We start from the raw sequence: 23,692 nt of genomic DNA, 5'->3' as shown, positions 1-23,692 counted from the left end.
GGCCGGGGCTGTGACAAGGAGGTGCCAGCAGGCAAATGTAACCTCCCTGGGTTCTTTAAATCCCCCTCTGTGACAGGGCAACCTCCATGGCCCGAGCACAGCACGCTGCCATGCACGGCAAGTGTCCCTGGATCTGCCAAGGGCCCGGCTCTGCTTCCCCTGAGCCTCCTTCAATTCCTCTGGAGTCCCTGGGCAAGCTGGGATGCAGGGTCATGCTCTGGGGAGTGCTGCACACGCTGGACTTGGCAATGAAACTGATAATATTTACTGCAAACAGGGGTTTGAGCCGAGGGTGATGCTCCAGGGGACTCGGGATGCCAGTCTGTGTCTGAGCAGGGACAGCTGGCAGGCAGAGTGGGAGACTGGGAACGGGGATGGAAAAGGGGAGCAGGGAAGGAAAAGGGGAGCAGAGAATGAAAAGGGGAACGTTAGCATGAGGTTCCACGCTGATGGCTACCAGTGCTCCTGCAGTGCACGGAGCTGCTGTGCAACCAGCTCTGAGCAGCCCACCCTCAGATACCGATGCTCTTGACACACTTAAAACCATTTCCCTTCCAGAAATCCTCAAGTCAGGAGATCACTAAACCTCAGCTCCCATTCCCTAAGCCAAGAGCATCTCCCGGTGTCCCGGGGAATAACGAGGAGACGCCCAGCGGGTCAGCCACCGCCGGGAGCCCGAGGCGAGGACGATCCGTGCGTTCCTCCGGCCGCAGCCGGGCTCCGGGGCCGCTCCCAGCCCCGAACTCCGCCGTGCCCGCAACTCCAGCGGTGCCGGAGCCGGAGCATCCCCGGGCAGCGCTCCGCACGGGGTCCGGCCCCGCCGAGCCCCGGAGCCCCCCGTTTGTGCCCGAGCCCCCGTTTGTGCCCGAGCCCCCCGTTTGTGCCCGAGCCCCCGCTTGTGCCCAGCCCCGGCGCTGACCTGCCGCAGGATGAAGCTGGTGGAGGTGGTGCTGCCGTCCGAGCGCTTGAGGCGGCTGCGGCGCGTCGCGGTGCCCCTCGTCACCTGCCCGGGGACAAAGCGTCAAGGAGGTGTCCCTGTCCCTGTCCCGGCCCCGCCACCCCGGCCCCGCACGCACCGCGGCCATGGCTCCGCTCCCGCCGCTCCCCGCGCTCCCGGGCGCTCTCCGGGCGCAGCGGAGCCGCCGCCGGGGCGGAGCGCGCTGGGGAGGGGGCGGCGGGCGGGGGGCGGCCCCGGGGCGGGGCTGGGACGGCAAAACCCCCGGAGCCCGGCCCCGGCACGGTTCCAGCCGAGGGGCGAGCCCGGAGCCCGGCCCCGGCACGGTTCCAGCGGAGGGGCGAGCCCGGAGCCCCGCTGAGCGCTGGGAGAGAGCTGGGGATGCCCACCGGGAGAGGGGAAGGGTCCGGGGCTCCAGGACAGCTGCAGAGGGACTGGGAACAAGGCATGGAGGGACAGGAGCCAGGGAATGGCTCCCAGTGCCAGAGGGCAGGGATGGATGGAACATTGGGAATTCCCAGAGCAGCTGTGGCTGCCCCTGCATCCCTGGCAGTGTCCCAGGCCAGGCTGGATGGGGCTGGGAGCAGCCTGGGACAGTGGGGGCTGTCCCTGCCATGGCAGGGGTGGCACTGGATGGGATTTAAGGTCCGTTCCTTGGGGGATGCCCTGGGCAAGCAGCGCCCTCGGAGCCCAGCGGGCCCGTCCAGCCGAGCCCCAGGCCCTGCCCAGCCCTTCCCACATCCATCAGCACCGACCGACAGCACTCCCAGCCCGGGAGAGAGATCCATGCCCAGGGCACGGAGGGAAACAGCTAAATCAGGAGATGAGGAGTTGGAATAAAATCCGAGGAAGATTTGGAAACGACCTGGATTTCCTTCCCACTGCCGAGCATCACCTACAGACACATCTCACCTCCCACCGGGATGGGAAGGAGCAGCAATGTGCACACCCTCACTGACACTGGGATGGGCAGAGCAGGATTGTGCACACCCTCACTGACACTGGGATGGGCAGAGCAGGATTGTGCACACCCTCACTGACACTGGGATGGGCAGGATTGTGCACACCCTCACTGACACTGGGATGGGCAGGATTGTGCACACCCTCACTGACACTGGGATGGGCAGAGCAGGATTGTGCACACCCTCACTCACTGACACTGGGATGGGCAGGATTGTGCACACCCTCACTCACTGACACTGGGATGAGCAGGAGCAGGATTGTGCACACCCTCACTGACACTGGGATGGGCAGAGCAGGATTGTGCACACCCTCACTTACACTGGGATGGGCAGGATTGTGCACACCCTCACTCACTGACACTGGGATGGGCAGGATTGTGCACACCCTCACTCACTGACACTGGGATGGGCAGAGCAGGATTGTGCACACCCTCACTCACACTGGGATGGGCAGCATTGTGCACACCCTCACTCACACTGGGATGGGCAGGATTGTGCACACCCTCGCTCACACCTACACGCTCTGAGCACAGCCAGTTTCCTCCTGCCTCACTCCAGACACCAAATCCTTCCATCCTTGGCTGAAAGGAGCAGCCTGGTTTCTGTGGCCGAGGTGAATGTGGGTCACTCAGGCTGTGGTCTAAATGAGATTATTTTTACATTCAGTTTCATCACTGAATTGGTCCTAGGAAGGCATTTCTGTTGAAACATTAACCGTGAGGTGGCTGATTTCCCAGGGAAATATTCTCTCCAGAGACACCATGGATTCAGAAGGGAAAACAAGCCAGTATTTCCCAGTAATTCAGGATATGATCTGGCTTTTTAAAGGTTGACTTCCAGCCTGAAGTGACCCTAAATCAACACACTGGGGTGAGAAGGGCTGTAAAAAAAAAGGACGAAAACCAGTGACTGATGTGTCATGTGTAATGACAATTTTTGGGGCTCTTTGCAGGCATTTGTGGTGTCCCCACACAGCCTCAGCAGCAGGATGAAAGCCCAGGGATGCACCCTGATTTTTTGGCATGAGCCAGAATTTTTCAGGTGTTTCTGGTGTCCATGCACAGCCTCCCAGCAGGGTTAAAGCCCAGGGAGTCACCCTCGTTTTTGGCATCAGCCAGAATTCTCAGGTGTTTCTGGTGTCCATGCACAGCCTCAGCAGCAGGATAAAAGCCCAGGGATTCCTGATTTTCTGGGATGGGCCAGAATTCTCAGGCAGGACCACAGGACTCAGCTCTTCCTCTCTGAGCAGGGAGTTCTCCAGGGTGTGTTTGTGAACAAATGTTGCTCATCCCACAGACACTCTCAGTGCAAGAGGGGCAGTGCCTGCACAGGGAGCTCTTAGAAAAGATGCACAGATGAAAACAAGGGAAGAAAATCATCTTGATCTCAGGAAATGACCCCTGAGAGAGGCCACAGAGTCCCACAAGCCCAGGCCATCCCCACCAAACCCTGCAGCACAAAGAACACACAAGAGCACGTGGAAGGTTTGAATAATCTGATTTTTACCATTATTTCTGGAGCCAATTGGAGAGACAAAGCGTGGCTGACATCAGGTGACAGAGCACAAGCCCTCAGAGCACTCTGGGGTGACAAACTGAACAGACACAACAGGTCCCCAGCTCACACCAAAGGAAATGGATCTCACAGTGACACTTAACACCCATGAAACAAATATACCACGTGGAAAGTCTCCTTAGAAAGGTTCCTATGTTAAGGGTTTGTATGAAAAAGCAGGAGTTCTCCACCCTGAATTCCTGATAGAAAACAGCAGGTAGAAACCTAAGGTAGAAATCTGGAGTTAGAGAAATCCTTTGGCAGCATGTTCAGTTACAATCAGGCCTTAAAAATAAATATGATCATGTCTAGAAGTATGAAGAGAAACACCAACCCCCTCTAAATACACTGGTTTAATAATAATTAAATTATTTTACACTATCTACAAGTTGCATATCACAGAGTTAGGAGTAGAAGAGGTGACAGAAGGACAAATCCTGCTTTTATAAAAGTTCAGGCATGTGTGGAGCTGTGTAGAAAATCTCAGACAAATGAGTATATACATTATTTATACTTAACGATTAACATCATCAAATCACATCTGGCTGGCTCAATTGAAGATTTCTCTTGGCCCAAAGCTCAGAATCCAAAAAAACACCAATTTAAATTTCCTAACAAACATGGAGAATTGATAGCAACGAGAGCAAGGTTTAGTTCTACCCCAAACCAACTTGGAACAAAGTAAACTCTGACAAATAAAAGCTCCAAACAATAAGAATTTGGAACAGCAGCATTGAAATAAACTCATTTCCTCAGAAGACACAAGGAACAAGTTATCAGAACACTTCAGTATTGCCACGTGAGTTATTTGTACTGAGCTACTTCCAGGGCAAGGATCAAGACAAATTAATGTCCAAAAGAAAGACAAAATCCTCCTTCCAATTGCACACATTTCAATAAAAAGTGATTTAAAGAGCACTTTTTGCATGAGCACGAGGCTGCAAATATAAGGTCAAGATAGCAAATAATTAAATAAAGGAGGTGCTGAGTGAAGGGTGGGTTTGGTCACTCAGCAGCCTGGGAGTTCCAGTCTGGGATGAAGTTTATACATCAAAAATGCTTATTCAGACATCTGGGAGCTTCCTGCATTTAATGGGGATGTTTTTATCAGTAATTTGCTTCCATTATTTCCCCAAACCAAGGATTATCCCTCAGCAGAGGTGGTTAAAAGCAGGATAAATGTGACCATGCTCCAGTGAGGAGGTAAACAGGAGGATGAAGTGATTTTTTTGTTCAGCAGTTGAAACAAGAAAAAGAAGGAATTCCCACATTCCCAAAGGATAATCCAGCTCATGTGCTCCCTTGGACAAACCCCACCCTTCAAAAAGTGCATCAGGGGAGAAATTCTTGGGTTCCTTTTCTCCCCAGCTCCGAGGCAATCCCTCCTGCAGGGAAAGGCTCTGGATTTCCTGTGCACAGGAGCCCAATCCCACCCCCAGCACGTGGGATGGCCTCAAACCCCCCCTTCCCAGTGGTGCAGAGCTGCTCTGGGCTCAGGGCTGGCTGAGACATGGACACAGGGGCAGAGAGAGGAAATCCAAGGGAGGCAGAACCCCCTGGTCCCATAAGGAGGGTTCCTGTTCCACTCAGCTCCCCCTGCAAAGGGAACAGATCCTCAGAGGCTTCAGCAGCTTCAAACACTCTCCAGCCCCTCCTTTCCCACAAGGAATCCCAATGCTCCTTCACTTCTACATCCATCCAGAAAGGAAAACTGAAGAGAGATCCTGTGAGTTCCTGGCTCAGCCCCTTGGATCCACCTGGAGCATCCCCTGCCTGCCCTTGCCAAGGAGCCTCGTGCTGGCAGTGCCACCTGTGCCAAGACACCGGGGAACGGGAGGAAAACTTCTTTTCCTCAAGAAAAACACAGCAATCCTCTGTGACTTCCAAAACACTGTTAAACCCCTCTTTTCCTCCTATTTCCACAGGGCTGTGGTCCTGAGGGCAGAGTTTCCTCTTGCAGCTGGAGCCAGGGACCCCTCGGATTGCGCAGAGCGTCCTTCAGGAAGGGGACTCCGGAGTGCAGAGGTTCCCTAAAGCCACTGGGACACAAGGATCACAGAAGACACCAGAGGAGGCAAAGCAACAGCATCTCAGCATCCTCAAGCTTCCAGAAACACATTGCAAAGAGAATTATTTTGGGACAATCTTTCAAAGACTCGCAAGTGACGTTTCCTGAAAGCGCAGAGAAAGAGGAAAAAAAAGGGACTCGGAGGAACGGGGAATTATTTTAAACCATCCCCTAATCTAGTTCAGGATGCAAAAATGCAAATAACCATCAGAGCTGGTGCCTATTTTTACTCTGCACCACCCTAACGCAGCGAGCTGGGCTATTTGAGAGGAAGATGGACTTGGATATCCACGGCAGGGACTCCCAAAGACCGCCGAGCTCGGAACTCCTCCATCCCGGCTGTTCACAGCAGGGGCTGCTGATGGAAACTGGGCTGCTGCTGGAGCAGGGAGTGAGCAGGCAGTGCCACGGGGTAAGCTGCTCCCTGGTTGCTCTGGAACGCTGCCATGTCCACGCCCATCTGGTGCTGGGGGAAGGCGGCGGTGCCACTCGGGAAGGGCTGCGGCAGCGCGGGCTCGGGGCCGGGGCTGCGGGGACACAACACCAACCACGCTCACAGGGACAGCCCAGGGACACCTCGGCACCAAGGGCACCCCCAAAACGAGCTGGGAGCCCCCAAAATATGTACATTTGACCAAAAAGGTCACTTTGGAAGCAATTTCACGTTTTGCCGGCTGCAAAAATACAGTTTTTGACATGCACGCTCTCAACTTCAATCAGCTCTGGCCTTGCACTTTCCCTCCAGTCACTCCTCCATGTTAATAAACAGTTTCCCAGGAATTCCATACCTTTAATGCCTCTAACATGGCAGTTTTTTATGGCTTTTGCACTAAGAAACATTTTCACCCTCAAAATTCTTCCAGCATCTTAATAATTCTACTATGTAACTTTTCCTTTTCAACTTACTCTTGCTCTTCAACTTACTCTTTAACTTACTCCTACTATTTAATTTTCAATCTTTGGTGCTGAGTGCTTAAAGCCAAGATCAGAGGTTCCTTTTCAACCTTCCTGGGAAATCTCCTTGTGCAGGATCAGTTTCACCCAGAATAATGCTGTCACTGCTCCCTGGTTTACTAAAATTGGTATTTTCCTCTCAAAAATGACGTGTCACTAAATGTAAACGCCACAAAAACATGCAAAGTGGCAAAATTCCCCCCAGAAGAAGAAATTGCTGGGTCCATACCTTAAATAAGCAGCTGGAGGTGGCTGAGTGGCTGCAGAGTTGATGCTCTGGGGCAGGGACCTCACCTGGGCCACCTGCTCGGGGGCCAGGCCGTACCCTGGGGACATGGACACCCCCTGGATCATGTAATTCCCACTGGGAGGCTGCACAGGATACGACTGCAAAGCAAAGCAAAGCCAGCAGATTTGGTGCTCAGCAAGCTCTGGAGTGAACCCACCAGAATATTCTACAGCTGGAAGCCAAACCTGCACTTTCTGCCAATTCTGGTTTAAATAATGCAAGATTCCCTCCAAATCCAGGTGCCACGGGCTGGAGCTGCTGCTGGGGGCTGCATTTGGGATAAACAGGTTTGTCCCAAATAAAGCCCAGCATTATCCTGCATTTCTAGGCACCAGTCTTGGGAGGAAACAGCAAACTCCAGCTGCCTTTTGGCTTAAATTACTTTGTAACCTCCAAATATAATGAATTTTCCATCGTTACTGGAGTTAAGGACACGGAATTACTTTTAACTGACATATTTTCAGATCTAGCAGTTGCCATGGCAACTATTCTTTTCCCACTGAACAATTAACATGAAAGTAAAATTCATTTCAAGTAAAAACCCTCATTCTGTGCTTTTTGAAAATCTCTCCTTCCCCTCCATGTTTATTCCTTAAGCCATCATTAGGGACAGTGTAAAACAGTTTGGAGCACAAATACCACATGTTTAGAACTGATACAAAATGTTCATTTTTCTAAGGGCAAAAGGAGCTAAAAGCAGAGTGTTTCTATATTTAGCAAAAAATACACTTGGGATTAATAGACTGATAGCCCAGTTCCCTCCCATCCCCACCATGAGATAAGAAGGGAACATTTTACTTGGAGATTGACATGACTCACAGCAAGAATACCCACCAGGCTGCTGCAACACCCAATCCCAACTGCAAGGAATGAATTATGGAAGGGATCTGCTGGAATTCTCAACAGTGGCCAAGCAAAACCTTCTGTTCCAGTGCATAAATCCCAATTTCTTGCAAAGGCAATGTCAGATTGCTCGTGGGCTCCCTTTGGTTTTTGCTGTGGTTTTTTTAAAGCAGGGATAAGCAGCAGGGAATTTCAGGATCCCAGGGACACTGACCTGCACAGAGACCCCAGAGGAGGTGGGTGGGAATTGTGCAGGGTGCTGGAGTTTGGAGTAGGCTGAGTACATGGGGCTCTCATTCATCAGTTTGTTGTAGAGCTCCAGAGCTTCCAGAACCTTCACGTTCAGCTCGGATAACTCGGAATGTTTCCTGTCCCAAAACAAATGGAGAGGGCACTGAGCTGCTGGGACATCTTGCATGGGGAGGAAAGACCAGTGCTGCATGAAATGTGCAAGAGAAATAAGCCTCTGAAAGGTAAAAGGTCATTTTTAACCCATTAATATTGAAAAATTGCTGTTGTGTGACTGGAAGGAAAATCCAAGAGCTGCACAATCACTGGTGGCACCAAACCAGCAACTCCCAGCTGGAATTCCCTGTTCTTTCACCCTCAAATATTCCCAGGAGTCACAGAATCATGGAATGGTTTGGGATGGAAGGGATCTTACAAGATTTCATTCCAACCTTCTGCCCTTCTGGGCACCTCCCAGTGTCCCAAATTTCAGCTGAATCCCAAAATTCCAGAATGGTTTGGGTGGGAAGGAGCTTAAAGCCCATCCAGTGCCACCCTGCCATGGCAGGGACACCTCCCACTGTCCCAGCTGCTCCAGCCTGGCCTTGGGCACTGCCAGGGATCCAGGGGCAGCCCCAGCTTCTGGGAATTCCCAGTTCCCAGTGTCCCACCCATCCCTGCCCTCTGGCACTGGGAGCCATTCCCTGGCTCCTGTCCCTCCAGCCCTTGTCCCCAGTCCCTCTCCATTTTCCTGATCAGCCCCTTCAGGCACTGGGCAGCCAAATCTGAGGAGGGAGAGGTGAGGAAAACCTGGAATAATCACCAACAGGCTGAAAATTCAAACCTCTGGACAGCCTGGAGAAGGCTACAGGCACAAAATGCCAAAGTAAAAAGCATCTGTGACCTGTGCAGGGAATTTTGGGAGAGCAGCAATCAAATCTCAGTGCACACACTCAGAACTTGATATTTCAGCATTAAAAATAAAGTTATTATGTTTTTCTTGCAAGGTTTTCTAGCTCAGGAGATGAAAGTACCAAGGAAATCTCATTAAACCTGCCCAATTTGAAGGAAATGAGTGAATAAATTGTGCTCACCTATCTATCTCTTCTAGTTTTTCATCTATCATTGGACCCATCTGCTGGCAGATATCTGTGAAGACAAAGTGTTGAGGCAGTTGATGTCTTGCACAATTAAATGTTTAAATGCAGCCAGAAATATTTTATCCAACTACTGTAAAATTATTTTCTTATTTATTTCAGGGTTGGGACTGGTAGATGCATCTTGCAAAGCTCAGGCATTTTACAGAGCTGGGAGTTATGCAAATGACTCTGCTAAACGTGGAGCTGGCTTGGAACTATTAAAAAAATTCAAATTATCCCCAGAGCCCCACACTCCCACGGTGAAATAAGTGTTCTCCAGCACTGTTAGTACAGAGCACAGCTCCCCTAAGCTTAAAATAAACACAAAGAACTCCCAGCTCAATCCACAAAAGGTAATTGTGAGAAGAAGTCATAAAAAAGAGCTCATTTAGTGCTGCAAGTACCTTCTGAGTTGAGAAGATCTGGGGAATCAAGCTTTAAATCTGTGGGATCTATGCTCTGAAGTACCTGCAGTGTTTTATCCATCTTATCCTGAAAGGGAAGCCAAGATGAAGAACTCTGATTTCCCAGCCATGCCAAGATTGGTTTAACATTCAAATAAAAGTTCTTTATAGAAAAAGAATCATCTGCCAGCATTCAGCACTGAAGGAATGTAAAAGCCCAGCAATATTTTATTTTAAAGTGGCTTCATACCTCATCAATATAAACTGGCTCAGGTTCTGCTTTCTTAATTTCTTCTGCAGTGTCCTCAGGAACAGAGATTTTATCCACAGCTGCTGGAAGAACAGAGATGAGTTTCTTTTCTCTCTGTTGCTGTGATAACTTCAAACAAACATTTGCTCCTTGTTATTTTTCTGTGTGAAAAGACACTGTGACATTTGAAATGGCAATTTGCTGGATTTGTAAATATGTTGCTGACAAGGAATTATGGTGAATCGAACCAAATTTCTGTCACAGAAAATGGTAATAACTTCAAAGAGAAACAGAGACAGAAATTAAGGGGAGTTCTGGAATATCTGTGCTTGATTGTTTGAAACAAGGGCAGGGTGTCTCTGAATTCTTTCCTGGGGCTGACAGAGGAGATTGTTTTGCTGCTGGGCTAATTAGGATTGCAGCACTGAGCTGCCTGTGCAAGGATCCATCCATCACTTCAGCAGGTAACTCACCTGCCTCGGGCTCCACAGACAAGTCAGAGGTGACAAAATTGGATGGGAACAGCCCCACTCCCCTGTGGTTCTCCCCCTTCCACCAGTTGGCATCGCTGGGGAAATAAAAAGGGTTACACAGCTCAGGGGGGAACACAGCCAGAGACACATTTGGGGTTTTTACTGAAAATCTGAGGTACACAGACATATTTGGTGGGTTTTTTACCAAAACCCTGTGATATCTAAAAGAGAACTTGGCAGGGATTAGCACAAAGCCAAACAGGGGCTGGGGCACAGGGGAGGGAAGGGAGGAAGAGGAGTCCGGGGATCACTGAAAATTGAACACAACCCATCAAATCTTTATATTGATTACTTGCCAGCCCTTTAAAATTGTAATATCCCTAGAGGTGTTAACAACAATCATTATTTTAGCTATTTTAAATCAGTTTTATTCTTGGCAAATCTGATTCTTGCTAGCCAGAGGTTTAACAGCTGCTGGAAGTAGATGGAATGTGATGCCAGTGCATTTTCTTATGTCAGACAACCAACTAAGATTTATCTTCCAAACTACAAATTGGATGAAATACTCGAGGTTCTCCCTGCACTAAAAAAGATTTGAGGTCAGAAACAAGGAATTTGGAAAGATAAAAGGAAGAGAAAGGGATGTGAGGCAGGGCAGAGTGACAATGACATTTCTGTGAGGGGGAAAAAGCATCAGAGGAAAAATGTGCTACCCTGAGAGAAACAAGAGTGGTGGAACAAAGTCAGCTCCACCTGAGTGTATTGTACCTGTCATCCAAAACAAAAATAATTTCTCCACTTTTAAAGGTGAGCTCATTGTCCTCCACAGCTTCAAAGTCATACAGGGCTCGCACCTTCCTCAGGCTCTGGGGGTTCTGTGCCATTTCTGCAGGTGGGTACAAGGATTTGGTCTCCAGCTGCTGCTGCTTCTGCTCTTGCAAAGACAATTCAATGGCTGCAGGTGGGGCAGAGAGGAAGAGAACAGGTTTGAGGGGTTTACCCCTGCAGACAAAGCAGTTTGATTGTTTGATTTAACAAAAACAGGATTTATTGGCTTATTTAAGCAAGGTCTGTGTCTGCTGCTGTAGTACTGGAAGGTAACATTTAAAATGCTGTGTGATGGGGAGGAATGTGCCTTAGCCCACATCCCCATGGATGAGGGAAACACCTGGAATGCCACAATTCCCAACCCACTGTGGCATTGACTTCAATCCTGTGCAGCAGGAAAGAGCCCAAATTCCCATTTCTGCTTTTTAACCAAACTTCTGGAGTCCAACCCAAGGCTGAGACAGCAACTCACCTTTAGCTATATCCTCATCTTCTTTGGATTTACTGGATGAGGAGCCATTCTTAGCAGCACTGGTGGAGGCCTGCAAAGGTGGGACAACAGAGGGACAAATGACAATGACATCTCCATAATTTGGTATTTTTAAAAATTAGCACTGAGATGTTCCTGATCAGGTGAATTATGGAATCCAGGTGATCTCAGAAATAAAAGTCACCACTCTTCAGGCTTGTTTCTGTTTTCAGCAGGGAAAAAAACAGTAAAAGAAATACTGAGATTTAATTGAAATAACTGATTTTATTGACATAATTATTTTAGTCATATTTATTACAGTGAGACTACTCACTTAAATGATTCTTTCCACTTTTATGCTCCCTTCAAGAGACAAGATGCTGCAGTTGGGAGCTGCTGACTGAAATCCTACAATTCTCCCCAGCAGCACAGTGAAATCATCCCTGGAGTTTTCATTCCCACCAGGAACTGGAATTGGGTGCCAGTGCCCAACTCTCCCATGTTCCTGCCATATGTTTTACACATAGATCAGATTTAGAAGTGAAAACATCTTTGTGGAGGGAGGAGGGATTGTAAAAGTTAAAAAACTCACAGTGTTTGTAAAAGTTAAAAAACCCTCTGTGTTTCATATCGAGGGAAGTAAACTTTGTGTGAGTAAATTGTAATAGAAATCGTAATTTCAATTTTCAGGACTGAATAACGTGGAAATATTTAGAAGTATCAAGAAGTCAGGAAAAAACCACCTGGCATTTCTGCTGTCAGATTGGGCACAACAAACCACCAGAAGTGAAAAATTAAGCACTCCAAACCCAGGCCAACTCCTGGGACAAACAGGAAAAGGGGATTTGGGAAAGGACACCAGAGCCTGGGACCATCCCTGTCCCACAGCAGCTCTCACCTGGGACCCTGCTGCAGGGAAGGTGACCCCCTCTTCCTTCAGGGATTTGATGGTTGCAGATATTAAACTGCATTGTGGGTCTTTCTGGAATTCTTCTGACCACTCCACCATGAGGGTTTTTAGCTTTTCACTCACTTTTGGGTGAGCCTGGAAGAACAAAATTGGATAAAAGGGGATTTTTGAGCCTCAAAATAAACAGGAGGAGCCGTTACCAAAATTGTTACCAAACACATTTTACTATAAATATGCTTAATTATTAATAATTGTGTAGCTTGAGAAGATTTGGGGAGCAGAGTGTAGAATATCTGACCTTTTATACCCTGATCTGATATTCCAGAGAACATGCTGAGCTCCTGGAGCACCAATTCTGGAGAAATTCAGGCTGCCTACCACACTTATCCCAAATTTCTGCCTCTCTGTGTTACTCACCCTCCATTTAACCTCAATTTTCTCTTCATTCCTTCTCAAGTGTGTTGTTTTCCACTTCCCAACCACAAAAACTGGTCTGGTATAAGCCACTGTCTTCCCCTCCAAGAACTCCTCCAAGAACTCCTCCAAGAAACCTCTCCCTAGAAGAAATCTTCCAAGAACTCCTCCAAGAACCCCTTCCCTACAAGAAATCCTACAAGAAGTCTTTCCCTACAAGAAATCCTTCCCTCCAATAAATCTTTCCCTCTAAGAAATCCTCCAAGAAATCTTTCCCTCTAAGAATTCCTCCAAGAAATCTTTTCCTACAAGAACTCCTCCAAGAAATCCTCCCCTACAAGAAATCCTTCAAGAAATCTTTTCCTACAAGAACTCCTCCAAGGAACCTTTCCCTCCCATCCACCTTTTCTGGCCTCTGCAGTTTCTCCTCAGATGTCAGGACAGCTTTGTCCCAGCTGAGAGACCCTCACAAACCCCTGATCTGTGTCTCCCACAGCTTCTCCCACAAAAAGGAATTATCCATGGGGACAATCCATGGGGACAGTTTTTGTTCCCAAAGTGGAGCTGAGCTGGTAAAAGAAGATGATTTGCTTGGAGTGGGGGCAAACCAAGATCAATTTATGCTCTGCCTGAGATTTCTGTGGCAGCCCCAGATCCTGGCACTGGGACAAGATTCCCACCCCAAGGAATCAGATCCCAGCATGGGCTGAGCAGGGAGGGCACTGCCAGGTGCCAGGCTCCAACCTGCATTTTTAACCAGAAACTTTGCTGGGCTCAGGAGCAGCACAAAGATGTTTGTCACACTTGGCTAAACTCATTTTCTCATGGAAAAGAGGGGAAAAGCCCAATTTTATTCATTATTCCTCCAAGGGGGCAGAGCTGGGGATAAAGGGTCAGTATTTCCCAAGAACACAGAAATTGTGCTCCAAAACCCATCCCTGGCTGGGATCCCAGCACTCCTGCCCACCCCTGGGTGGGATCCCTGCCCACCCCTGTGAGGGACCCCTGCCCACCCCTGGTTGCTGAAGGTCAGTGTGAGCCCCAGGATGCACCCTGCCTAATGGGAACGCAGGCAGCACTTGCAGACCTATTTTCCCACAAAAGCCAGAAACACAAGAGCTGTGAACTCATTTTGCTTCCCAGCAATTTTATTACTTTCCTTAATTGCTTTGCTCAGCCTCTGATGATTGCAGGGATCTGAAAACTCCTTTTTAACCCATTAACCAGGTTTGTCTCCAAGTGGAGCAGTGATTAGGGAAAAGCTGCTCCTGCTTACTCAATCCTTACAGCCACATTTAGAGCCCAGCAGCTGCTTGACCACAACCATTTCAGTCTCCTTTTCTTGGTTATTTTCTCATTCAACATTCCCAGAATCTCTAAAAAGCTAAAAAGGATTGTCTGTAACTTCATCCTTTCCCTTATACAAATGTATTTCACTTCCTCATAATTTTCCCTTTCACTTCAGCCCGGGAATTTCCTTCAAGCCCAATAAAAACTCTCCTCAAGAAAAGCTGCACTTATCATGATCACATTAATGGGGCTTAGGAACACAGCTTTTAATTAAAATTGCTCATGTAATTTTGTAAAAGTGTGAAGGATTATCAGCTGTCAGCTCTTCAACAGATTATTTTTTCACAGTAAAAATGACACAAATTTCAGTGAAAACACAGAAAATGTGCATTAACTACAACATTCATTTGGAGAAATTACCAAAATAATCTTTCCCCAGGAAATTCAGGCTCATAAACAATTACCTTGTTTATTATAGCTCGAGCTTCAGTGGCAAAATCCCTGGAGCACACCTCCAAGTGGAAAATCTTCCCACAGTTTGACACACAGGCTCCTAAAAGCTGACAGCAGAAACACAATTGGGAAAATGCAGGGAAAAAAAAGTACAAATAATCCAAAATATAAATAGTGCAAATAAAAAGAAGAGTGCAAATAACCCAAAATAAGGGGGAAAATGCAAAAAAAAAAGAGTGCAAATAATCCAAAATTTCAAAAAGTGAAAATAAAAAGAGTGCAAATAATCCAAAATAAGAAAAAAGGTGGAAATTTTAAAAAATAGTGCAAATAATCAAGAATAAGATAAAAAGATGCAAATTTTAAAAAAGAATGTAAGTAATACAAAATAAGGAAAAAATCGCAAATTTAAAAAAGAGTGCAAATATTCCAAAACAAGGGAAAAAAGTACAATTTTAAAAACAGTGCAAATAATAATAAACTGCAAATAAAAAAGAGTCCAAATAAACCAAACTAAAGAAAAAAAAGTGCAAATAAAAAGGACTGCAAATAATCCAAAATCAGGAAAAAAGTGAAAAATAAAGAGTACAAATAAACCAAAAAAGGAAAAAAACCTGCAATTAAATCAAATTTTATATAATATATATATAATCCAATAATCCATAATTTCAAAAAGTGAAAATAAAAAAGGGTGCAAATAATCCAAAGTAAGGAAAAAAGTGAAAAATAAAGAGTGCAAATAAACCAAAAAAAGGAAAAAACCCTGCAATTAAAAAAAGTGCACATAATCCAAAATAAGGGGAAAAAGTGTAAATTTAAAAAAAGGCTGCAAATATTCCAAAATAAGAAAAAAATGTGCTAATTAAAAAATACTACAAATAATCCAAAATTAGAAAAGTGCAAATAAATAAGAGTGCAAATAATCCAAAATAAGAAAGAAAAATGCAAATTAAAAAGAGTGCAAATAATCTAAAATAAAAGGTAAATCCAGCACAGACCCTGATTTACTGAGGTTAATCAAGGTGTTAATGAATTTGCTCAGTAAATATTTAATTGCTGCATCCCATGAGGTTTTGGGGGGAATTTGGGATTTACTCACTGTGAGAGCCTGCAGAGCCACGTGGGGAACTTTGTGATTCATCCTCTTCATGATGGCTTTAAGGCAATCCTTGGCTCTGCAAAGGAGCAACAAATTCTGGAGAAATGGGAGGCACAGGAGCTGTGCAAGGAATGAGCCCAAACTCCACCAGAACTGAACCAAAGTGGCACCAAAGCTGAGATTATAGGGTGAAAATGGCACCAAAACTGAGATTATTGGGTTAAAATGGCACCAAAACTGAGATTATTGGGTTAAAATGGCACCAAAACTGAGTTTAGTGAGTGAAAATGGCACCAAAACTGAGATTATTGGGTGAAAATGGCACCAAAGCTGAGATTATTGGGTGAAAATGGCACCAAAGCTGAGCTTGAGTGAAAATGGCACCAAAATTGAGATTATTGAGTGAAAATGGCACCAAAGCTGAGCTTAGTGAGTGAAAATGGCACCAAAACTGAGCTTATTAAATGAAAATGGCACCAAAGCTGAGTTTATTGGGTGAAAATGGCACCAAAGCTGAACCTGCTAAAAAAACTGTCACCAAAGCTGAACTCATTGAGCAAAAATGTCACCAAACCTGACCCTATTGAACAAAAATGTCACCAAAGCTGAGCTTAAGGAACAAAAATGCCACCACACCTGAGCCCGCTGAATGAAAACGTCACCAAACTGAGCCTCTCAGGGCTGGGCAGTCTGTCTGTCTGTCTGTCTGTCCTCAGCTGGGAGCTGGATTGGCAGAAATTCCCTTTTTCCCTGGCATTCCACATCCATTGCCAGAGCTGCAGCCAGGCAGGAAGGGAAGCAATGGCAAGGCTGGGGCAGACAGGGAAGGGAATGTCCCACAAAAGGAGAGGATCCAGTAAATGGGTATTTCATGGAATTCATTCATTCCCAGCTCCTGGGTCCCCTTTCCCTCAGCCTGAGGACACAAAGGTTGCCATCATTTGTTTCAGCACAATCTGAGGTGAGAGGAGAATAATAAAGAATAATAAAGAGCTCTTTAAATGCTGCTGCTGAGGGGTTTGCACACTTGAAATGAGCATTAATGGCTGGCAGGAGCTCAGGCACATCAAAGCTTCATTAACACTCGTATTTGGAACATTTAAAAACATGAAATCCTGGGGAAAAAAAAGCTGATGCAGCATTTAAAAAATAGTATCACTGCCAGATACTAGAGCTGCTGTTTTAGCAAAGCACAGAAAAGCCTCTGTGCCAGAAAAATACACTTTTAGTCCTAATATTTTCATTTTATTTCATGTACAAACCATTCAGCAAAGTCAACTCAGTTATGTTAAGTTGTATTTTTATTTAGGGTAGGTAAAAATCTTCATTATTCTCAAGGGCAAAAAGGAAGAAAACGACACAAAATTGAATTAAAAATATGCCAGCAGCAGTGGCATTTAAAATTCAGAATTTGGGATTTTAATTTCTATACAAATATATATATTTACATTTAATTATGCATTTTATATACTTCTATTTCTGCATATGTATTTCTTTAAAATCACTGAATTTTTTATAACATCCCTTCCTCCAAAACCAGATTTAAAACAGTTCCCTCTACAAAACTCTTGTGGCACTAAAAAAATTTATTTTTAATAAAGGACACAAAGGACATTTTTTTTCCTTCAGGACTAAAGATTCCCAGACTGAACAGATTTGCTGTTACTGCTTGTGGCAGGTAATCAATTAAAACCAAAACAAAACAACCAAAAAACCCCAATTTTAATGTTAAACAGAACTGCTGAAAATTCTGAGTTGCTTAAAAATTCTAATTAACCGAAGATTAATTCCAGAATTAATCTTAGAAATTGAAGTTTCATTCCAAATTTAAAAGATGTTATGACTCAAAAACTCAGCAAATATTTCTGGCCACTACAGAATCACTGAAATTCCATTTAAGTTCCACTCAGGCTAAAGTGATTCCAAGTGATTTGTGCTTTGATCCCTGTTTTTCCCTTTTCTCTCCCATTTTTCCTGACAAGCAGACACAGACAAACACCATGAAAGCCCCAGGTCCTTGCCAGGTGTTTTCCTGCCCAGAAATTGTTTCACTTTCTCTCCTGGCACAGCCACTTGCCCACATTTGTGCCAGATGATTAAATATGGATAACTCTGTGCAAAAACTCCAGGCAAAAGCTGGAATGTGCTCAGCACACACAGACTGCTGTGCTCCAAACCCTCCTGGAACATTTCTCCCCAAGCATTTCCCAGCCAACTCCATGAGTTTGGGAGGCTGCAGCTCTCTGTGCCATTTTCCTGCTCCCAGCACAGAATTCCCTGCAGTGCTGAGGGCAGCTTACCCATTGGGGGTGCTTCCAACCTTGTCACAAATGTCCATGATCAGCCCCCAGTCCTCACTGGTGTTGTACTCATTTGTGGCTTTTTCTGGAAAGGAAAAGGAGATTTATTAAGTGATTTGGTGCTTCAGTTCAGATTCTATCAATCAAATGTATCCCTAATTAATATTTCATGGAATGATTTGGGTTGGAAGGGACCTTAAAGCTCATCTAGTCCCACTCACTCTATAGATTAATTAATAAGGCTTAATGGTATTTATTTGTGCTTTTAAGTTTTTATTAGCCAGCTTATTTAAATCCCAAGTTAATAAACAGCAAATTCAATATCTGATTGCATTTGCTGCTTCAAGATTAAGTTTCAACCAACTAAACTCAACTAAATCTGTCTGCTCAGCAGAAAGATTTCCACAAAGGAAATCTTTTTCCAATATCCCAAATTCCTTTTGTTGCAGATGTAAAAAACATGGAAATTTAGAGTTTTGGCCATAATTAATCCTCACAGACTGGAATATTTACTTCAAGGAAGTACATATTATTTTGAAACCAAAAACCTTCAGTACTAACCCCAAAAATGATGGAATTGCTAAATTTTTTTCTAAGTGCATCAATATTTTAGGGCACGAACAACAAATTCATGGATGGTGTGGGAAATAAATGAGTGCCTGCAATTTTAAATACTTTAAAAAAAAAAGGAAAATCAAGTGAAATCAGCCTCTGGAAGCTGCAGATTCCCTGGATATGCAATCCCTAAGGAGTGGAAAGATTCCCAAGGATATCCTGAAGTACTTCCCAAGGATCCACTGAAATTTCCCTGAGTGGAAATCACACCAGCTTTTCCTGCCAGGGCAGAAATAATCCCAACTCTCCCATGGCAACAGGAAGGTTTGATGATCACAGGCTTCAGCTGGAAGAGTTCACCTGAGAATTTTTATGGAATTATTTTGGGTGGAAAAGCCTTCCAAGGTCACAGAGTCCCAGCTGTGCCCATGCCCACCCTGTCCCCAGCCCTGAGTGCCACCTCCAGAATTGCTGGGACACCCCCAGGGATGGGCACTGCAAACCTCCCTGGGCAGCTCCAATCCCTGAGCCCCCTTTCCATGGGGAAATTCCTGCTGTGCCCCCCCTGAGCTGCCCTGGGCCAGCCTGAGGCCGTTCCCTCTGCTCCTGTCCCTGTTCCTGGGATGATCCCAAATCCCCCCGGCTGTGCCCTCCTGGCAGGAGCTGTGCAGAGCCACAGGGTCCCCTGAGCTCCTTGGCCCCACTCATGCCCATCCCAACACCAGCTCAGCCCCAGCACACCCCACTCAGTGCTGCTCCCTCCCAGCTCCCAGCACATTCCCACAGGAGCCCGTTCCCTCTGTGCTGGGAGCAGCCATGGGACCCCAGCTCTGTCCTTCCCAAGCTCTCAGGGATCTGCAAATTTCCCTCCCTGCCAGCACGACAAACTGAGCAGCAGCTGCTCTTCTCCTTCCCTAAGTGCAGGAACAATCCTGAAGGGTAACTCCCTCACAGATGCTGAGCCAGAGCAGGAGCACATGTGGGAGGATGCATTTTCCAGGAGTTTCTCAGCACAGAGGGAACATAACCTTTAAAAACGTGGAATGACTTGTCCTCTGCAGCCCCCCAATTAATGAAGGAACATTAGACCTGAGCTGGCTTTCATGGAAATAATGATAAAAGCAGAATGAGCTGCTTGGGGTGCTTTGATAAAGAATTCCAGGGGCATTTTCCCTGGGTGAGCTCCCCGAGCTGAGCTGCTGTGTGGTTCCACAGGAACACTGCCAGCCCAGGAGAGGGGACAGCACTCACAGCAGCAGCTGGGAAGGGGCTGGGAATTGTTTGCTGCTCCCACTGCCAGAAGGAGAAAAGATTGGAGAGCTCTGCCCCAAAGCACTGCCACAGGAAAACTTTCCTCCAGGAAAGCAGCTGGGAACTGAGGGAAAGGGGGAAAGGGGGGAAAAGGAAAGGGGGGAAAAGGAAAGGGGGGAAAAGGAAAGGGGGGAAAAGGAAAGGGGGGAAAAGGAAAGGGGGGAAAAGGAAAGGGGGGAAAAGGAAAGGGGGGAAAAGGGAAAGGGGCGAAAGGGAAAGGGGCGAAAGGGAAAGGGGAGAAAGGAAAGGGGAGAAAGGAAAGGGGCGAAAGGAAAGGGGAGAAAGGAAAGGGGAGAAAGGAAAGGGGAGAAAGGAAAGGGGAGAAAGGAAAGGGGAGAAAGGAAAGGGGAGAAAGGAAAGGGGAGAAAGGAAAGGGGAGAAAGGAAAGGGGAGAAAGGAAAGGGGAGAAAGGAAAGGGGGGAAAAGGAAGAAACTTTGCACTGAGGGAAAATTCTCAGGATCACCCCTGATCATTCCCACACCAGCCAGGGACCAGGGGATGTCCTCACCCCCTGTCACCAATCCCTGCAGGACCTCTCCAAGCTCCAGCAAACACCTCCTGGAGCCCTGCGTGGCCCTGGAGAGAAGGGCAGGAAAACAAACTCCAGAGGGAAGGAGGCTGCTCCAGGGGTGAGGGCATGGGAGAGGAGGACAGAGCTGGGCAAACAGCGAGAGCACGTGGAGCCTGAACACATCCAGAAAAATAATAACATTGGGGGAAATAATAACATTGGGGGGGAATAATAACATTGGGGGGAATAATAACATTGGGGGGAATAATAACATTGGGGGGAATAATAATACTAATAAATACTAGAAAAAGAAAAAAGGAAATAAAACCTAAGAGAAATTAAAGCCCTTGAGGGCTGGGTTGGGTAGGAAAAGGAAATTCCTTTTTCTCCACAGGTGCTCCAGAAAAGAGCAGCTCTGCATGAAGAGGCAGCTGGATCTGCCCCACTGCTGCAGCCAACAAAAGGCACCAGAATTCCAAACTCAGCACCTCCCCAGAGCATCCACATGTGATAATCTGATATCTTCCATGCTCGAATTTACAACAGAACACTGATTTCTTTAAAGCTTCTAATGACAAAGTTTTTCTGGAAAGGGACTTTAAGATTTAGCCCCAATAATTCAAGTTCCTATTGTGCTGCACATGCTAAATTTTAATAAGTGATAATAAAAATTATAACTATAAATATTAAATTATTAAAGGAAAAACACACTGAGTAAAGTTTAAGCAAACAGAGTCCCAGTTTTGAAGTTCTGCAGCCTGGCAGTCCTTGAAGCATTTAAGTTTGTTAAAGAATCTTACAGAGTTCAAAAAAAATCCACATGAACAAACATCAGTTTGAGCCACGTGAAATGTGAGTGTGGTCAAACAGCAAACTGCAGCAGGGAACTGAAATTGGAAGTAAAACAATAAATAAAATAAGAAACCAGCTCAACTTCTACCACAAACAAACCAGAGATTGTGTGGCAACAAGAGCACTCAATCTCTCCCATTGTGGCAGGGACAAAAATCCCAGGAATGTTGAATTCTTCTCTTTCCTAGGATCCCACCAGGAAAGCCGAGCCCGGTGTCTCGTTTATTTCACTGCTTTTGTCAGTGCTGCCACTCAGAACAGGCCTTGTGGAACAAAGAAGTGACACTGAGCACGAGTGTAAGACAGCACAAGTCAGGGCAGGACACAAACCAAAACAAGTGAGTCACCGTGCTCAGCCCAAGGCCAGGCAGGTTTTGTAACCCCTGAATTACAGAATATCCTGAACGGAGAAGATCCACGAGGGCGATCCAGCCCAGCTCCTGGCCCTGCACAGCCACCCCAACACTCCCACCGTGTGCCCAGGGAGGTTCTGGGGCAGCTGCTGGGAAGGAATCCTCAACAAAAGGAGGAAAAGCAGCAGATATTCCACAATTCCCTGGATCCCTGCAAACCCAGCAGGCACAGAGACACCTCAGCCATGCTGGGAAAGCTGGGAAACTTGAGGAGTCAGAGCAAAACAGACACAAACCATTCCCTGATGCTGCTGACGGAAAGGAGGGAGGGACTGAGGGATCCTCTCCCTGCCAGAGCCCCCAGCCCGGCCAGGATGGGGCAGGAGCAGCCAGGGACCCCTGAGCTGCAGTGCCCTGGGCCCAGCACGGCCACAGGAGCAATCCCGGGATTATTTTGGGTGGAAAAGCCCTCCAAGGTCACAGAGTCCCAGCTGTGCCCATGCCCACCCTGTCCCCAGCCCAGAGCCCTGAGTGCCACCTCCAGAATTGCTGGGACACCCCCAGGGATGGGCACTGCAAACCTCCCTGGGCAGCTCCAATCCCTGAGCCCCCTTTCCATGGGGAAATTCCTGCTGTGCCCCCCCTGAGCTGCCCTGGGCCAGCCTGAGGCCGTTCCCTCTGCTCCTGTCCCTGTTCCCCCCGGCTGTGCCCTCCTGGCAGGGAATTCCAGAGAGGGAAAAGATCCCTGGGGATCCTCCTGTGCTCCAGGTGAGCCCTGCCCGGCTCCCTCAGGGATTCTGCAGCCCCGGCCCGGCTCCCTCAGGGATTCTGCAGCCCCTGCCCAGGCCCGGCTCCCTCAGGGATTCTGCAGCCCCGGCCCGGCTCCCTCAGGGATTCTGCAGCCCCTGCCCAGGCCCGGCTCCCTCAGGGATTCTCCAGCCCTTCCCTGCTCCGTTCCCTTCCCTGGCCCCGCTCCAGCCCCTCAGGGTCCCTCCTGTCCCAGAGCTGTCCCCAGCCCTGGAGGTGCCCCAGCAGTGCCAGCACAGGGACGGGCACTGCCCTGGGGCTGTGCCACACCGGCCTTTTGCCCACCTGGGCACCCCTGGCTCCTGTTCAGCCGCTGGCCCAGCACCTCCCAGGGCCTTTTCCATCTCTCCAGACATTTCCAGCCCGGAGCGCTCCCAGGGCTGGCTGTGACCCAGAGCAGCCTCGCCCTCGCCGCCTGCCCAGCTCCTTCCCCATGGCTGCCGCCGCCTCAGGCCAGCCCTGCTCCCTCAGCACCCGGCCCAACCATGAACCAGCCATGGGAGCACTCGACCCTCCTCCGGATCATCCACTGACACCCAACGGGACCGAGACTGACACCGATCGGGAGAGCGGGGAGGGGAACAGGGAGAGGAAAAGAGGAGAAAAACAACGAGGAGGAAAAGGAAGCGGGAAAAGAGAAGGAAGAGGAGAAGGCAGGGGACGGGAGGCCGCCCCGCCTGCCCTGCACCGGGCGCAGCCGCTCACCCACGTCCTGCTCGAAGGGGTTGGCGGCGAAGAGCGGCATCTCTGCCCCCGGTGCCGCCGCCGCTCGCCCCGCACCGACTGACCCGGCCGGAGCCGCCGCCGCCGCCGCGCCCGCCCCGCCTCGGCCGCCCCGAGAGCCGGGCTGCCCGCCGCGCCCGACCGCCCCGCGCGGCCCGCGCCGCGCCCGCAGCGCCGCGAACCGCCGGGATGAGCGGCCGGGAGGGGAAACGGCGGAGCCGCCCGGCGGGCCGGGGGAGAACGGGGCCGGCGGCGGCGCCGGGAGCACGGCGGCGGGGCAGGCACTGCGGAGGGCAGCCCCGCGGCGAGGGGGCCTCGCGGGGGCGGAGCTGACGGGGTGCTGCGTGTGCTCGTGACGTCAGGACGGCGCCTTGACGTCATGCGCCGCCATGTCGCGGCAGTGCTGAGGGATCGCGAGGTAGCTCCGGGCTGTCCCCGGTTGTCCTTTAATTAACCGGAATTAAATCTTAATTAACCGGAATTAAAGCTGTCTGAGGGCGCAAATTGAGGGGGGAGTGCGGCTGAGGGGCAGCTGTGGCTGAGGGGATGGTGGGCGGTGATTCGTCCTGACATCCCAGGAGCAAAAGTTAAAAAAAACATAAAAACTGTTAACCGTCGGAAATGCGGAGCAATTTTCGCAGAGGGCTGCAGGGAGAAGAAGGTCACGAGGCAGGTCCTGCCTGATTGTTGTCAAGCA

The 23,692-nt window shown here is 48.2% G+C and overlaps 2 protein-coding genes across 7 annotated transcripts in view; both read right to left on the bottom strand.

The window, feature by feature from the left end:
- Positions 1 to 1,135, bottom strand: part of CACNB4 (calcium voltage-gated channel auxiliary subunit beta 4) — an 82,954-nt gene extending 81,819 nt beyond the window's left edge. For all 5 annotated transcript variants that reach the window (XR_010028521.1, XM_063161494.1, XM_063161497.1 and 2 more), the window contains exons 1-2: positions 1,077 to 1,135; positions 920 to 1,003 (exon numbers count right to left, since the gene is read on the bottom strand). Coding sequence is in view for 4 of the 5 variants with exons in the window: in XM_063161494.1 (XP_063017564.1) it covers positions 920 to 1,003; positions 1,077 to 1,085 (93 nt within the window). In the remaining variant the exon portion in view is untranslated. The remainder of the gene's footprint in view (positions 1 to 919; positions 1,004 to 1,076) is intronic.
- Positions 1,136 to 3,397: 2,262 nt separating this feature from the next.
- On the bottom strand, positions 3,398 to 23,071 carry STAM2 (signal transducing adaptor molecule 2). Of its 2 annotated transcripts, none has more exons than XM_063161492.1 (14): positions 22,978 to 23,071; positions 17,883 to 17,967; positions 15,583 to 15,658; positions 14,495 to 14,590; positions 12,315 to 12,461; positions 11,420 to 11,489; positions 10,888 to 11,074; positions 10,120 to 10,214; positions 9,647 to 9,729; positions 9,397 to 9,484; positions 8,948 to 9,002; positions 7,840 to 7,993; positions 6,723 to 6,880; positions 3,398 to 6,066 (listed from the first exon to the last, which is right to left on the bottom strand). In XM_063161492.1, the coding sequence occupies exons 1-14, from the start codon at positions 23,015 to 23,017 to the stop codon at positions 5,883 to 5,885; spliced, it is 1,518 nt and encodes a 505-aa protein (XP_063017562.1). In that variant the 5' UTR covers positions 23,018 to 23,071; the 3' UTR covers positions 3,398 to 5,882. The 2 variants fall into 2 exon arrangements, with proteins under 2 accessions (XP_063017562.1, XP_063017563.1); XM_063161493.1 differs by having other exon boundaries at positions 9,647 to 9,726.
- Positions 23,072 to 23,692: the final 621 nt, after the last annotated feature.

The sequence above is a fragment of the Melospiza melodia genome, chromosome 8 (genome assembly GCF_035770615.1).
Source record: "Melospiza melodia melodia isolate bMelMel2 chromosome 8, bMelMel2.pri, whole genome shotgun sequence".
Classification (NCBI taxonomy): Eukaryota; Metazoa; Chordata; class Aves; order Passeriformes; family Passerellidae; genus Melospiza; species Melospiza melodia.
This window is presented reverse-complemented; position numbering and strand designations above follow the sequence as displayed.

Bases quoted from the DNA above. Each gene is read 5' to 3' on its own strand.
- STAM2 (XM_063161492.1), bottom strand. From the start codon at position 23,017: ATGCCGCTCTTCGCCGCCAACCCCTTCGAGCAGGACGTGG. The intron at 12,462-14,494 runs GTAATTGTTTAT...TTGTTCTTCCAG, and splicing joins CTCGAGCTATAATAAACAAG to GCTCACCCAAAAGTGAGTGA. The intron at 6,067-6,722 runs GTATGGACCCAG...GTGTCCCCGCAG, and splicing joins CCTCCAGCTGCTTATTTAAG to CCCCGGCCCCGAGCCCGCGC.